Raw genomic sequence first — 16,570 nt, 5'->3', positions numbered from 1 at the left:
TCGGTATCAGAGTTGTACGATACCAACTCACAAGTCACTTTTTTTTACCAAGATTTAATATCTCATGTTCACTTTTTTTATTTTTTGAATGAGACATCTCAAACGTATCGTACAACTCATCCAAGACAATTCAGTATAGGGCCTAGACAAGATGAGACACAAAATCGAGTTTTAAAACCATTGAAGAGTTTAAGAGGTATTTTACTCCATTCCGCACATTTTAGCATGGACATGTAAATACCAATTGGTTCGGATCAGATACAAGCATGGTATTAACTTATGTTACGGTTACTTGGTTCAAAGAATTGGTCGGATAGAACTATCAATGGATCAGGTCATTTTGGTATTGATCCAATTAGGATCATATCGGATCCGGGACTGAACAGATTCATATGGGATCAGGATCTTATCAATTTGGGTTTTATCATATATCAATATTAAAATCCAGATCCGATCAATTAACAATCGGATCGGGTCTAGATTGAGATAAACTCGATTTTATATACAAAATCTAAATAAAATTTTTATATCTCAACAAATATATAATATAACTTTGGGGTGACAATCTTAATACAACCTGCGAACATGACTCGTAAATAATACGAAGTCAATGGGTTTGAATTATAATAATATTGACCTATCTAATACAATTATTAAATGGGTCGTATATAAGGAGGGATGTCAACCTGTTTAATCATTTTTGACATGTTTAATTGAACATTTATTTTAAGAATTTTAAAATTACCTATTTTTTTCTAAGAATTTCATAGAACTTTTTCGTGTTACATATTCTTTTCCTCCCTGTGAAGGACATTTGAGGGACAAATAAATGAACTCTCTCTCTCTCTCTCTCTTCCAAAATCCTCCATTAGTGAAACTCTCGGAAAAGTTCATTCATTTATATATCTTTGAAAAAAGCACATGAAAGAGAAGTAATGTTTCGCTCTCTGATCTTAACAAAGAGTTTTTGGAGTAAAAGAAATGGGCTTATATGATGACTTCGTAGATAGTAAAACTATGAAAGACAGATGTTTACATCCCAACAATTATTTTAAATTAAAAAGATTATACTTTGTACATAAAAGTTGGTATAAGTAGCAAACTTTTCTTAATTTAAGAAATTGTTTTAGAAATTTCGAATAAATAATCTAGCTTTATATAACATATGTCATTTATTGTGAAACAAGGCCATTTTCATAATTTCATAAAATTAAGTAATATGGCGGTAATAGATATAATCAAAGAATCGTGACAATCTGACTACCCCACGTGGCAAACTCATTTGATTACCTTGACGTGACAAGTTCAAGAATTGTAGATCTGTGCTCCTTTGGATATACAACTACATTTCCTAATAATATAAAAAATGTATCTTGAATGAATTGTGTTTCTTGAGGAGTACAAATTTACAGTTCCCAAACGTGTCATGCCACGTAGTTGATTGAGTTTGCCACGTGGGATAGTTAGATTATCACGACTCATAGTCAAAAGGGTAGTAATCATGTGAGAGATCTCGTAGGTCAAATGTCAATATGATTGACATATCCTAATCGTCAAATTCCTTTCTATTCTATTGGATAATCTAGAGATTATAGTGAATGATTACAATAAGAAATTTACGTCAAGACGGTGTTTGTTTGCGCTATTTTTCAATGCTTATTGTTGAAAAAAAATAATTCAACACTTTTTGTTAAAATAACGTGTTTGTTTACTCCATATTTTCAGTGTTTACTGTTTAAAATAAGTAAACAAATTTCATCACTATTTTGATGTTGAAAAAAAGTGCTGAAATAGTAAGTACTTTGTCTTTTTTGACACGGACAAGTATGCCCTTATACTTAAAAGGATATTATCTCTTATATCCCATGAATAAGTATATAAACACCCCCACACCATGGTCAAATTATTTTGTCTTATATTAGTTTAAAGTTTTGAAATAAGTTGATTTTTGGTGAGGATGATCTCTAGATCATCCTCACCAAAAATTAGCCTATCTTGAAACTTCCAACCCCATCAAAACAAATTCAAGAATCTGAAATCGTTTTTTTTTTTTTTTTTTAAAACCATTTTTGACGTGGTTAGAAGTTTCGAAATGAGCTGATTTTTTGTGAGGATGATATCTTTAGACCATATAGATTGTTTTCACAAAAAATTTGTTCATCCAAATTTTTTTAACCCATATAAGACAAAAAAAATTGGCTATGGTGTGGGTTCCCCTTATTAATTCATAAGGTGCTTTTATAATTACACATCCTTCATTTCCATCGAAAACTATTCATCCAAAATTAAATTCTTTTTAATTTTGATTTCAAATTTTGGTGACTTGTATGACATTATTATTTTTAATTTGAAATTAATGGACTTTTAGAAATAAAAATTATTATTTATAAATTAAAATTTTGAGTATTACTTATTATTTAAAAATGAATTGTATTTTAATTTTATAAAAAATAATATATTTTATTGTGTTTGATAAGAAACAGGTATTTAAAACATGCAAATAATGTATAATATAATTATAAGGATAAAAAAGATAATTTACCAGTTTTAGCAATGTGTAACAAACATGATTCAGCATTTAAACAAACAACTTTTTCAACACTTAAATTCAACGCTTATAAGTTTCAACACTTAATGTTATTCAACACTTATTTTTTTTCAGTTTAACAAACAACATCTAAGTGTGAAGTTCACCAACAATTTAACAGTTCTGATCTTTTAAATTAATTGGGCTTTACTCTAGGAGATATTTAAATGGGCCCATTTGAATATGTGTCATGAGCCCGAGCTTTTGTGTGCGCTAGTGTGTAAATTTTTTGAACGTTGCAGAAACGTATATCTAATGCAAAATCTACATTATTATTCAATATGAGTCGTGATTTTCTAATTTCCCCCACCCCCCTATAAACTTTCCCTATGTGACTGTGCATAGAACCATAGATTTTTCTTCGGGATACACAACCACTCATCCCCATAAATGTGCAGTTGTTTATCCCGAGTTAAAAAATATGTGATTATATGCACAGACACGTGGGGGGGAGAGTTTGTCAGTGAGAAGGGGAAGTCAAGTTATCATTATTCATTCAATAGAGAATATACATCTTTGTATGTATTTATACAAACTATATAATATAAATATTTAATTGGTTGGGCTAATCTGGGTCGGGCCTGCCACCCAAATAGGCTTTGCTCCCAAACCCAGACATGGCAAAAACTTGGATCAGGCTGTCCCAGCCCAGCGCGATAACTAAGGGGGCAAACTTACACTACCCACTCTGGTTAATGACAAATCAGAGCAGGATAAAGCCCGGTCCATTAAGAGCCCTAATCGTTTGCTCTCAGGTGGCTTTATTTTAGAGAGCTGCTATTGGCACCCAACTTTCACTTATTACAGAATAAGTGAAAGTTGGGGTGCCAATAGAAGTGTTCTCGTTGTTGTTTTTTTTTTTTTAATTTTGTTGCTAAATCTCTATTGTTTGGGTTTAGAATTTTATATGAGCCTAGTCATAATTGTAAACAACTCCTGAAATTGTTTGAATGAGCGTTATAGTGTTGACATTAAAATTTGCGCCAAAGCTATGTAATGTTTGAAGAGTGTGTTTTAATCTTTAATTGGGGTGTGATAAATCATTTAAGAAATTGGGGTGTGATTTGGGGTGCCGGTAGCAGCTCTTTTTTTTTTTTTAAAGAGGCATTATTTTTATTATTTTTGATGGAAAATGCTTTTGACATCCATGCTAGTTGTTAGTTAGAAAAAAAAAATTAGGAAAGGAAAAGAGAGGACATTTTTTGAGGAATCAAACAAAAACGAAGAATATTATGAGTAGGAAATATTATCAAAACATTCTTATTACTTTCTCCAATTACCTCTTTATCAATATATCTTTTTTAAATTACGAAAACATCCAAGGTAGACAATTTTATAAATACTTGTTAATGAAAACTTGGAAGTTGACTTCGACAAATTAAATAAAAAATTAAAGTTCCTAAACCACTCTCATCTTCATGGGTGGAGCCAGGATTTTGCCCATGTGGGGGCAACAGAGAGTAGATTTTTTTTTTTTTTTTGTGGCGGGTAATTAAGAGTGAAAAATAAAATCTGTGGGAGCAGCAAAGAGTGGGAAATTTTGTTATCCGCTGTTAAAATCTATTGCAATAGCTAACTAGTCCATAGACTTTGAAAACTCTTGCTGGGCAAGTGCCCCCACTGTAAATACGCCCTTGGTCATCTTCAACCTTGGCTAGATACCCCTTGATATTTTCTCCAAAACTAGTCATCTTCAATCAATCGAAAATAATGGATTTTTGGTTGAAGCCAATGGAATGAAGACGAAGTTGAATTCGTTTTAGAGAGAGGGGATGAGGAAAACGTTGGATTTTCGTTGAAGCCAATGGAATGAAGACAAGGTTGATTGTTTGTTTTTGTGTGTGTGTGTGAGTGTGAGAGAGAGTGGAATTTAAAAAGGGTTGGATTCGAGTGACCCATGGGAATGACTTATGAGAGAACACATGATCATGACCAACAAAAATCCAACAGTAGAGATATATATGTATCCTGATAACACGTCTCAATGATATGCTTATCTTGCTGATAAATCTCAATCATTGGATTTTATGTTTAAACGGTTGGGATCATATGTTTTTTCCACCAACCATCCTTCATGAGTCATCGGATCGTGGCCCTTTTAGGCATGGGTTTGAGGGATGACATGCCTCTCTTGACTTTGGTCTTCTTTAATTTATAGATTACTAAAAAATGATCTAAATATCTCCATCTTCACTATCTTAAAAAAAAAAAAATTCAATAATCTTCACTTTCTTCCCAAAATCAATCATATTGAAGCCTTTCAACCTCTATAAATCATTTTTAATTATGAAATCTCATCTTTAGATCATTTTTTTTCAACATCACCTTAATCTTCTCTAGAAAACTCTTAATTTCTCCATCCAAAATTTATAATCTTTACTTGAAAAACCTTATGATGTTGGAAGTAGGTGGAATCTAAAGGTTGAAGAGGTGATAAAAATATTCTTTTTATTGAGGTTGAAGGACATAGCATTGAGGAATGAAGAGTAGGAAGAAGACAAGGGGATTTAGGGCATTTTACATTTGCCTGTAAAAGAAGACTGAGGTCAAGGGAGGTGTGTCAACAGTTAGAAAGCACAGGGTGTAACTCAAAAAGTTCACCAAAAACTTGGAGGGAAGATAAACACGTAAAAGGGATTGAGATATTTAAAGAAAATAAATAAATATTTTGGGTCATTTTTAACTCACAGACTCGTCATTGTGTGCCACGTCAAGCATAAAAGAGTTGTTTTTGTAAACTAGGGATCCCACTCAATACACTTGGCTTCATGTGATTGGTCCTAAACTAATGCAGAAAGATTATAATACAGAGGATCCGTTCCCGATTGGACGATCCCGATTTCTAGCAAAAATAATAAAAAGTCAAATATTTTGGTACTGGTGGTCAAAAGACTCGCCATGGTCAAAGAATAACTTCTTTTTTTCTCCAATAATTCTTCACTCTGATCCATAACATCATTGTGGTCTTGGAGATGCACTTGTTAAAAGCACAAAAACTTTCCACGAAGGCCCGATACTGTTTTGGCTTTCCTATGGTGGTCCAACGAATTGTTGAAGACCCGTCTAACATAAAGGTTTTCTACGAAAGGAATTGATTATATTTCAATTTTTCAAAGTTCTAACTTCCAAGAATACAGATTAACTTTCAAAATCATCAATTATTACTAAAGTTGTGTGTAGAATCATAAAAGCATCTATGATTCCTACACACTTTCACGTCAAGATGTACGATATGAGATACAATCTTGAGGTCACTTCGATTTTATTTTTATTATTATTGTTATTAGTTGTATTAATATCGTAAGAATCAACCTTAAACTGGAATCTCATATCGTAATTCTTGACATGAAAATAGATAGTAATCATAAATTTTTTCTATTAATTGAGAGTTATGATATTAAATTTTTTATTTTATGAACTCTAAACTTTGCAATTCTTTAAAAAAAAATTGTTTTTATTAACAATGATAAAATCAACCAATCTTGGCTCCCATCTTAAGCAATGTTGATTAAGAACTTTTGCCCAAGTTTACTTTTGCAGTTCAAAGTATAACACATATATAAATTTTTTTATTTTAGCTATGTCAATGTTCATAGGAATTGCTGAACTGAAGGCTTGATAAAAAAAATTTATTTGTTATATATATATATTTGATCTATAAACTGGGGTTGTAGGGTCCCTCCCTTCATTTATTCATTAACCAAGAACATAGATACAAGATAAATCTTCAAGAACAATGTTCATAAGTTCTTGAGAATAATATGTTGCTCGATCAAATAGAAAAGGTTTTGTATTTTATTTTAACTTTTGATCGTCAATACCAGTATTTTAGCTAACTGAGAACTTTCTGAGGAGATGGTGTGTGTTATCGTGGGATTAGACTCACTTGAAGGGTGGAGGGAATTTTTTTTTTTTTAATGGTGGATTCAACTTTCCTCATTTAGCAAAATGATTACAATATACTTTAGAATGCCAAGTGGAGTACGGAGGCCATCAATGTATTCGTCCCCTTTCTTATTTAACTATATAACTTTTTTGTAGAGAATATTTCTTGTACGTGTTTGTACCATCTCTGCGTTGTAGAACTCCATTATATATTTCGAATTAAAATTTTGATACTTCTCTTGATTGTGAAAGATATAATTGCCTACGACTAGAAACATATCTTAAAAGATGGTATTTGAGACTTTAATTGATAGCCAATCTCAATGAATATTTGATTCCATCGAACCAAAGCAATTCCACTCACTATCTTTTGCTTTCGTCTCTATCTTTCTCTGCCATTTTTTTATTTATGTTTTAACTTTTAAGAACCAAACAAAACACAACCCTCATCTTTATGTCAAATGGGTCTCTGATTGATTGTCCAAATGACCTACATAAGAATTTCACTCAAATTTCTTTACTTTATACAACTAAAATTCCACTTTGTCCTTCATCTTTCTATTTTATCTAAGATTTTGGCTTATTTTATTTTATATATATATATATATATATATATATATATATATATATATATATATAACTTTTATCCTTCATCACTGAAATAATGCAAGGTAGTCTCTCTCTCTCTTACCATTAGACATCTTGTCTCTTCCTAGTTGGGTCTAACAGTAGTATGTATCATTTTCTAAACATTTATTCTAAAATTTGATCAGTCACATCATTTGTTTTATGTCACGTGATAAATTATTACATAATTCACATCTTATTTTGGGTATTTTAGAAACACCCCATGTAAAATTGGTGATATTAAATTTACCTCAAGTCAACCTTTTTTATTTTTTATTTTAAGATTTAATGGTGAAAATTTTGATATTTTAACTTAGTAATTTAGGTATTGAAAGAGCATTTTGATTAAAAAAAAAAAAATTCAAAATTTCATCATTAAATCGTCAAGAAAACACAATCTTGACTTATGATCAAGGGAGTAAGTCTAATATTGTATTTTGCAAGGGAATAAACCTAATATCACCAATTTTACTGATAATTTTTTAAAATACCATTTTTTTTTAATATGTGCATTCTACTACCTATATAGTATTAAAAATAAATTAAGGTTTAATTTGATTAATTATATCGTGGCATAAAAAAGAATTATAAAATTAAATGGCTATAAATTAATTATAGAAAATGATCGAATCTAATAAATTTTAGGGGCCATTAAATTTGAATTTTATATCCCAAGCTCTTTACTTTGGATAAGATGTGATGCAAGGAGCAACTCGACCCCTCAACCACCGTTTGTGGTTCTCCAAATATCCTACCTACAATGGACCTCTTTGCTGATCAAATCACTGTCTCCCATACTTTATTGGACGGACTTTAATTTCCTTTTAGGAAAAACACAGATTCCTGAACTTTTTCAACAATATTCCAAAAACAACTAGCATTGGGATCTAATCATTGTCTAAAAAATCTTTTGAGTCTCGAGTCATCTTGGTTTTTTATGAACGAGTGAGATAGTCAATGTGTATGTGGAAATTGTAGGGTTGGCAATTGGTTGAATAATATTTGCTTATCCAATCTATCCGACCAAAGTTATTTTGGTACGGATATGTTTTTCTTGTCCGATCGTGGATTCGGGTATAATTATTTGTAATTATTTTATTTGATATTTTAGGTTCGGATATGAAAGTGTTATTTCCGTCTTGAATGTTTGCTTATTCTAGTTTAAAATGATAAATTCACAATGAAGTTCGTGTGTAACTCAAAAGACTCGTCTTTGACCCTATTACAATTGTTGTCTGATTTTTTTACCCATGACCGTCGCTCGCTAATAGTTTTTCTAAACCCTGCTTCCACCCCTTTTAAGATTTGAGTACTAATAGCAATTCCAATATTTTTTTTTAATAAGTGAAAGAGTATGCTTTTAAGGGGATTTGAACCTACGATGTGAAAATAACTTTCTATGCATCTTACTGCTTAATCAAGTTGCACTTGTCAAATAAATAGTCGGATATAGAAAACTTAGACAAAATCTAATAAAAAATTGGATATGGGTATTTGCATGCAAAGAGTCGAATGTAGAGATGGATATATGCTTCACTTGACCCATCGCCAACCCCTTTGTGTGCGGTCCTTCAAATTAGCTAACCACACCCCCCCCCCCCAACAAAAAAAAAAAAAAAAAGAGAGGCTAAACTATTAAAATTTGATTGAATCAATCAAGTTTTTTTTTAATATAATAATAATAATTATTATCTTCGATTAAAATAAATTATTTAAAATTTTGGTGTTTGCTCTTGGGCACACTTGCTTCTAATGAGATCAGGAACTCAATGCTAAGGGAAATTGAACTCAGATATCTGGTATCATTGCAAAAGATTTTAGCAACCAAGCTAGCTGCCTTACTAAGCATCTTCTAATACATATCATTTCATAAATTTTCTTATAAATATTTACATATGAATAGTTGTAAATTGAGTTAAATGATTTATCTTGTTGAAAATGAAATGATTTGGAGAAGTCGACTCAGTATTTGTGTTGGTAGAGATAAGATGAAATATCAACTTTTAAAAGCATGTAGGGCTCAATGGATCAAATCACGACTAAAATTCGATTTGACAACTTTGGGTTTGGATTGGTGATTTAGATTTCGATAAGGGTCAAGGTTCCGACTTGATATCTTATTGGATCATATTTGGATTTAACATGTCTTGATCAAATAAGATTATGATACGATAAAATGTTAGAAATTATATAAATCATATTATATAATTTAATTCAAACCAGGTTTGATTTGATCCAGAACATCTTTCACAATCCCTGGAGAGATAGTTCACTAATAGACCGAGGGATAAGTAATTCGACTCATTCACATACAGATCATGAATGTTTGGAATCCATATTATGCAAGGAGACATTGCTTTTGCTAATTCGAATTGAAGGGTGATATCAAATCGGTCTATTTTCGGCGTCATATACATATACATAGTTAGCGCATTCGTCATAGTTAGCAGCTCCGTATCAAGGTCATCATCGCTATCGCCACTATCATCAATATCGTCAATATCGATATCATTAATAAGATAACCTTTAGGCTTGTCATCCAGGAACTTGTTCGGAAATATTGATCTGATTGTTATTGGATTGGGTTTGGATCTTAATATTGAGATCTGATAAAACCCAATCTAAAGCTTATTGATTCGGATTAGGGTCGATTTGGTTCTTATCGATTCAGTAACAAACTGACCCAACTCGAACACCGATCCTTTATGGCGTTAGAGAAATATGCGTCATAGATATGGGATATGTTAAAAGGAAAATGCTAGCATCACTAACAGTTTGACGCCTTCTGTCAACATGACCATTGGCATGATAGGGATTTCCAAGAGAAATGTGTTCTGGTAAAAATGTGTTAAATCTCTAAAGATTAAAACTAATCTCAAGAAAATCGGTGACTTTCCTCAAATCTAACGGTCATTGCTCATTGTTGACGGAAAGCCTCAACCATGGGTTGAGGACAGAAAAAAATCCAATATTAAATGATGGGAAAAAGTCGCATTTATGGTTTGACTGTTACTTTTGTTAATTCAGTCAGGCTCTCTTTCAACGTCAACTTTAAGATTTAAGAAGAAACGCAGATATCCTAGAGATTACTTTCGAATTCCTACATATTAATAGGGGTGCACATTGGATTGGGTAAATCCGATAATCGAATAAATTCGAAGTCTTTTGAATTGGATTGGTTCGGATTGAGCATGGTTTGATTTGGGTGCGGATTATATATAAAAAAATCCGATTGATTTGATTATGTTCCAAATTAGGGGTATAATAGAACCGAACCAATCTGAGAATCGAACTAATCCGAAGTATTTATTATAATACATATATTTATTGAAAAATAATTTTTTTTCTTAATTTCATTTTTCTATTATTTATTTCTCTCTCTCTCAACTGTGTTAGTATGTTACGAAGAGGTAATTCATCAAAGTCTTCAACTTTATCTCCTCTATTTTTTTTTAATGAAAATTAAAAAAAAATGTACACAAATCTCTCTCTCAACTCTCAAATGGATCAACCCATCATGGAAAAACGTTTTCAAAGAATTTGATTCATTGTTTTTTTACGAGAACCTTTATGCTGTGTTTGTTAGATGAAATATACTATATGAACCTAGACTTGGATTCTTTAATCTATCATTTATGAATTAATTTCTTCACTAATCCATCCAGAATACCAATTTTAAAATTATAATTTTTTTTAGTCTCATTGAATTTCCTCTAACTTTTAATTTATAAAAATTTTAGTCAAAATTTAATTATAAAATCATTTTTATTTTAAAAGTAGGTATTATTTATGATCTGATTCAAAGGTTTCTTCTTTTGAAAGAAAAAAATACTACTTTTTCTATTTTGAAAGTATGAGAGTCGAGAATCGATCCGAATCAAGATTGGTTTGGATTGATTCGGTTCTATAGGATAATTGAATTGGTTCGATTTTAAATTTGTAGAATCAATCATATTTGGTTCGATTCCAATTTTACCAAGATCTGAACAATCCGAACTATGTGCACTCTTAGGGATTAATATCTTTTCATAAGGATACATTTCCCCGGGTATCGCTAACATCTCAGCAGTCATCTTGATGGAGAGCGCAACTCGGGGATTGAGGCTAGCATTTACTTTTCTTTTGTCCATAAAAGCAAACACGTAAGTTGGTTTTGGATGATTAAAGAGCCTTTTGGAAAGAAATTCGGGACCTCAATTGACACGTCACTCTTCCTTACTGAGATCCTGTTAAGTAGCAAACCCATACTTCAATTCTCAACCATATCTCATCCTTCTTCAGTTTTTCCCTTCTCTCTTAGTTTAAAAAAGAAAAAAAAAATTAATACAAGAAGATGGAGACAAAAAGCACAGAAATGTCTGCAACAAGAAGCAGTACTACAGAACCCCTTGAATTTGAAGACCAAGAACACAAACCAAAGGGTTCTCCTATTAAAAGCAAGAAATGTTTGAACTTGAATAAGTTTGCTCTCGGCATCGCTCTCTTAGCCTCCATGAATTCGATTCTATTGGGCTATGGTGAGTTTTTTTTTTTTTTTTTTAAATATATTTTTTTAATGATACTTAAAAATCATATTTTTATGAAATTTATGATAAATTCTTGAATTTTTTTTTTTTTTTAACGTATCAGATATTGGAGTGATGAGTGGAGCCTCGCTTTATATCAAGGAGGATTTAAAGATCTCGTCGGTACAACAAGAAATCTTGATAGGATCACTTAATGTGTTTTCTTTGTTTGGGTCATTGGCATCTGGAAGGACCTCTGATTTAATCGGACGGCGATACACGATCGTCCTTGCCGCGGGAACATTTCTTATTGGAGCAATCCTCATGGGTCTCGCTCCTTCTTATCCGTTCTTGATGGCAGGACGGGTTGTAGCTGGGATTGGTGTTGGTTACTCGCTCATGATCGCGCCTGTATACACGGCCGAGCTCTCACCAGCTTCAACACGAGGATTCCTCACTTCCCTCCCTGAAGTTTTCATCACTTTTGGGATTCTTCTTGGTTACATCTTCAATTATGGGCTATCAGGTTATTCAGATTGTCTTTCTTTTAATAAAATAGGTTGTGTGTTCAAACCATGTTAAGAGTATTTTATATTTATAAAAAGATTGTGATTTCTCAGGTCTACCATCTAACATAAATTGGAGGATAATGCTTGGGGTTGCAGCAATTCCTGCCATTGGAATTGGATTGGGTGTGATAGCCATGCCAGAATCACCTAGGTGGTTAGTCATGAAAGGCCGACACGACGAAGCAAAACAGGTATTTATAAATGATTATTCAATATATGATGCATTTCAGAATGTTTCAATTAAAACATAACTTTAGTGAAGTATGTGATACTCTATAATATATGAGATTTATTGAATCAAATTAGGGGTGTTTCATCACAAACTAGAGTTTGCTCATGCCCATCCACACGAGCATCCCCTTTGGGATTAATGGGTAGAAGAAGAAAGTCAATAAAGTTAAGGGATATTCTTGAAAATGAGTAAAAGAAAAAATATAATAAAATTGAAAAGATATTGTCAAAAAGTAAGATAATAGGATTCATAATGACATTAAATTCCAACACTTTTAATGTGGGGGGATAAAGAGAGTGGTGTCCATCATAATATAGACTAGAGTTATAGGAAATATATTGGACAATCGTAGAAGAGTAAAGGTTTAGTGTTATTTGGAAAGATGGAAAAAGAGAAAATACATTAAGTTGGAGAGCTATTCTTGAAAAGTAGAAAAAGACAAAAGAAAAGAAAATTTAGAATTTTCGTCGAGATTTTTTTTTTTTCCTTTGAGAGAGAGAGAGAGAGAGAGAGAGAGAGAGAGAGAGAGAGAGATTAAGTCATATCTATAAAAGAATGAGATATTATTGATTTTCTTTGATAACAATTACAGTAATCCTAATTGGGTTTTATAGAAATCAAATCATATCTAGAGATAAACTTTATTCCTAATAAATCTCAACCAAATCAAACTAACTTTATCTTAATCTCAATAGATATGATACAGTGTACCGTAGTACACCATATTACAATGCAACATAACTAATTATTCCAATAAAAATCATTGTATTTTATTATATAGACTAAATAGGCACAAACATCCTTTTTGAAGTTAAAGGGATTAATGAGGAAAGAAAGTAAAGTTGGAGAGATATTATTGAAAGGTTGTCGTGATATATGAAAGGTTGTGGTAGAAATTAAGCAAAGGGAGTGGACTCTTTGTATATTGTGTTTTTCTTGTAACACCATGGAGTATTTTTCCCACAATTGAGAGACAGCGTTGAACACATTGAAAAAATAACACTTCAATCATCTAGTATTCATGGCTTAGATTAGATCTCAGAAGAAAATTCAGGGGCAAAAACCATGTCCTTTTAGCTTGATCACAGGATGCTAAAGGAATTGATGAAAAAAAAAAAAAAAAACACTATGAAGAATCCTCTCCCTTAAGAAATTAGTATTAGATTGTATCGTATAAAACATACATTCAATGCTTTGGGAGTATTTTAGATTGTCTCAAAATGTTTCTAGCTAGAATGTCTAGATTGAGATAGTCTCAAATTTTATCTTGATTGAAACATTGCCTTGAAACAAGATTTTAAATTTGTTCGGTGCCTTTTCATAGGTGCTAATGAAGGTATCAGAATCGGAAGAAGAAGCTGAATTAAGACTTTCAGAGATTACCATGGCTGCAGCAAATTCTACCAATTGGCGTGGTGAAGGTGTTTGGAAGGAATTATTAAGACCATCTCCACCCATCCGTCGAATAATTATTGCAGCTATAGGTCTCAATTTCTTCATGCAAGCATCGGGTAACGACGCGGTTGTGTACTACACTCCCGAAGTATTCAAAACAGCCGGAATTCATAACAAGAAAGAGCTCGTTGGAGTAACAGTGATAATGGGCCTTGCAAAAACAAGTTTCGTATTGGTATCGGCCTTGTTCTTGGATCGGTTCGGGAGACGGCCTTTACTGCTGTTGGGTGCGATCGGAATGGCTGTCTCGTTAACTTGCCTTGGTCTGGGATCAATGTATCTCGAGAGGTCCACTACAAAGCCCACATGGGCTATTGCGCTTTGCGTTGTGGCAGTATGTGCTGATGTTTCTTTCTTCTCTATTGGGCTTGGGCCCATCACTTGGGTGTACACTTCGGAAATATTTCCGAACCGATTACGAGCCCAAGGGTCCAGCTTGGCCGTATCGGTGAACCGATTGGTTAGTGGTGCTGTGTCCATGAGCTTTCTTTCCATATCGGAGAAAATCTCTTTTGGTGGAATGTTTTTTGTGCTTGCGGGGGTCACTACATTAGGAGGCATTTTCTTTTATGTGTTTTTGCCCGAAACCAAGGGCAAGAATTTGGAAGACATTGAAGCAATCTTTGGGGATAAAGAAAAAAGTCCTAAGAGTATGGAGATGACAGACAGGTAGTTTTATGAGTTGTGCTGGAGTGACTTCAAGCTGGAACCTCATATCTCACTTCTTGACTTGAAAGTGGATAGGAACCATAAATGCTTTTTCAATCGTATCTCGATGAAAATCATCTATGGTTCCTATACATTTTCACGTTAAGAAGTGTGATATTATTCTAGTTTTATTTATTTTATGGTTTGTGTTTTTTTGCAATAGTAAATGTATTTTAGTTTAAATTTTAATTAGTAAATCTTTGTATTTTTAAGTTGTGTATTGGAAATCTATATATTAGTTTGAATATATTGGTATTTAGTAGAACATGAATTGGAACTTATAAGAACTAGTATTGAAATATATATTGAACTTAGTGTTTGAAGTTAATTTTGAGAGAATTGTTAATTAATTAATTAATTATTTTTATATAAGAACATTTTTTAATGGGTAGGTCTCGGGCTCATCGAGCGGTCTTGTCCGAAATCCGTGTTTTAAAAATTGGATGGAACTGGTGGTTGAATTGGGATTGCACCAAATTTGTAATAAAATTGATCCTGTTCAAATATAGAAAACAAATTCATAACCTCAGGGAATTGAAAACCCAGATAAAATTATGATTGTTCTTTGCTTACTTTGGATTTGGATTTGAAATAAATGGTGAGGTTTATTATGATGGAGAGCTTGAGAGAGCAGTAAGAGAGGTTAGATTCGCCCACCGATGGGCACTGAGAGCTAAGATGTGAAGAGAAATACAGGTCTTATAAATGTAAATTGGTCCCTCCAAATTGAACCAGAGCTCAATTGGGTTTTGGCCAATTTGATAAATTTTGTCCAACCCAATTTGATTAATTTTGTCCAGTTATGGGTTCTGTTTTTAAAACGTTGCCCAAAACACCTAATAGGCCTGAATTAATCAGGCATGAGCCCATCCTACACAAAGTTGAGTTTGGATTGCTCTACAGAACGATTCAAGATATGTGTACTTAAAGCCATGCTTAGCCGGCCCAGGCCCACTCTTACTTTTGAAGAATCTTTACCCGAAAGCCCACTCAATTATCTTGAGGTTGTATAAATTAACCCAATTTCCAAACCCATTTTTATCTAAAAATACAGGACAAGAGCCATAACATAGCCAATATGTTTTAAAAGGAGATGGTTTTTTTGTGAGCATGATCTCTATGGTGAGGAGATCATCCTCACAAAAATTCAGCCCATTCTGAAACTTCTAACCCATATAGGACAAAACACATTGGCTATGTTATTGGCTTTTGAACCTGACCCATATGCATATAGAGTCCCATTTGACAACCAACGATAAGGAGCCAACACCTTTGTCCTGTATGGGTGAGGAGATCATCCTTATAAAAAATCAGCCAAATTTGAAACTTCTAAGTTCTAACCCCATCAAAAGTGTTTCAGAATTGTGGACCATCATCCCTGATTTCTAGTCATTTGATTTGAGTAGTTTTTTCTGTGGGCCAAGTTTAAGGGTAGAAACATTGGGCTTCTGGACCCATTATAAGAAATGTTTTTGAATTCAACTGCTTCTAGTCACAAATCAATCTGATTTTTTGTGTGTAGGCCATCATAGGATTTCCAATGAATGGATAATCCATTACAAAACTTAGGAATCTTATGGTAAAAGGTAATATCAATGGCCCAGAACGAGAAGAAACTTCTATTGAAGGCCAAATCACTCTGCTTTTGAATTTCTATTTTTTATTTTTAGTCATTTAATTTGAGCAATTTTTTCTTTGGGCCAAGTTTATGTCTAATCACAAGACCCATTATAAGAAATGTTTGAATTCAATTGTTTTGTGTTCAAAATTAGGTGGCCAGAAATTCCAATGGGGTTGGGGCATGCAATCGTAAGCACTTGTTCCACCCCAAAAGGGATTAGGGATACCCCGCGTTACAAAAAAAAAATTGAAAATTGATATATAAAATCAAAAGAAAAAGGGTGTGGAGCGCATTGAAAAGCGTATACATCTGAAAAAATCCTTTAATTTTTATAACAAAAATCAACAATCTTTAAAAAATGAATAATTTTTGTTTAATTAA

General features: G+C 32.6%; 1 protein-coding gene across 1 annotated transcript; it reads left to right on the top strand.

Annotated features, from left to right (window-relative positions):
* The first annotated feature begins 11,353 nt into the window (after positions 1–11,353).
* Positions 11,354–14,833, top strand: LOC147412046 (polyol transporter 5-like). Its single transcript, XM_086455510.1, has 4 exons — positions 11,354–11,616; positions 11,729–12,130; positions 12,225–12,364; positions 13,730–14,833. Exons 1-4 carry the CDS (start codon positions 11,433–11,435, stop codon positions 14,531–14,533), a joined length of 1,530 nt encoding a protein of 509 aa, XP_086311636.1. The 5' UTR covers positions 11,354–11,432; the 3' UTR covers positions 14,534–14,833.
* The last annotated feature ends 1,737 nt before the right edge of the window (positions 14,834–16,570 follow it).

The sequence above is a fragment of the Akebia trifoliata genome, chromosome 1 (assembly GCF_017979445.1).
Source record: "Akebia trifoliata isolate Shusen 1 chromosome 1, ASM1797944v1, whole genome shotgun sequence".
NCBI classification, from domain to species: Eukaryota; Viridiplantae; Streptophyta; class Magnoliopsida; order Ranunculales; family Lardizabalaceae; genus Akebia; species Akebia trifoliata.
This window is presented reverse-complemented; position numbering and strand designations above follow the sequence as displayed.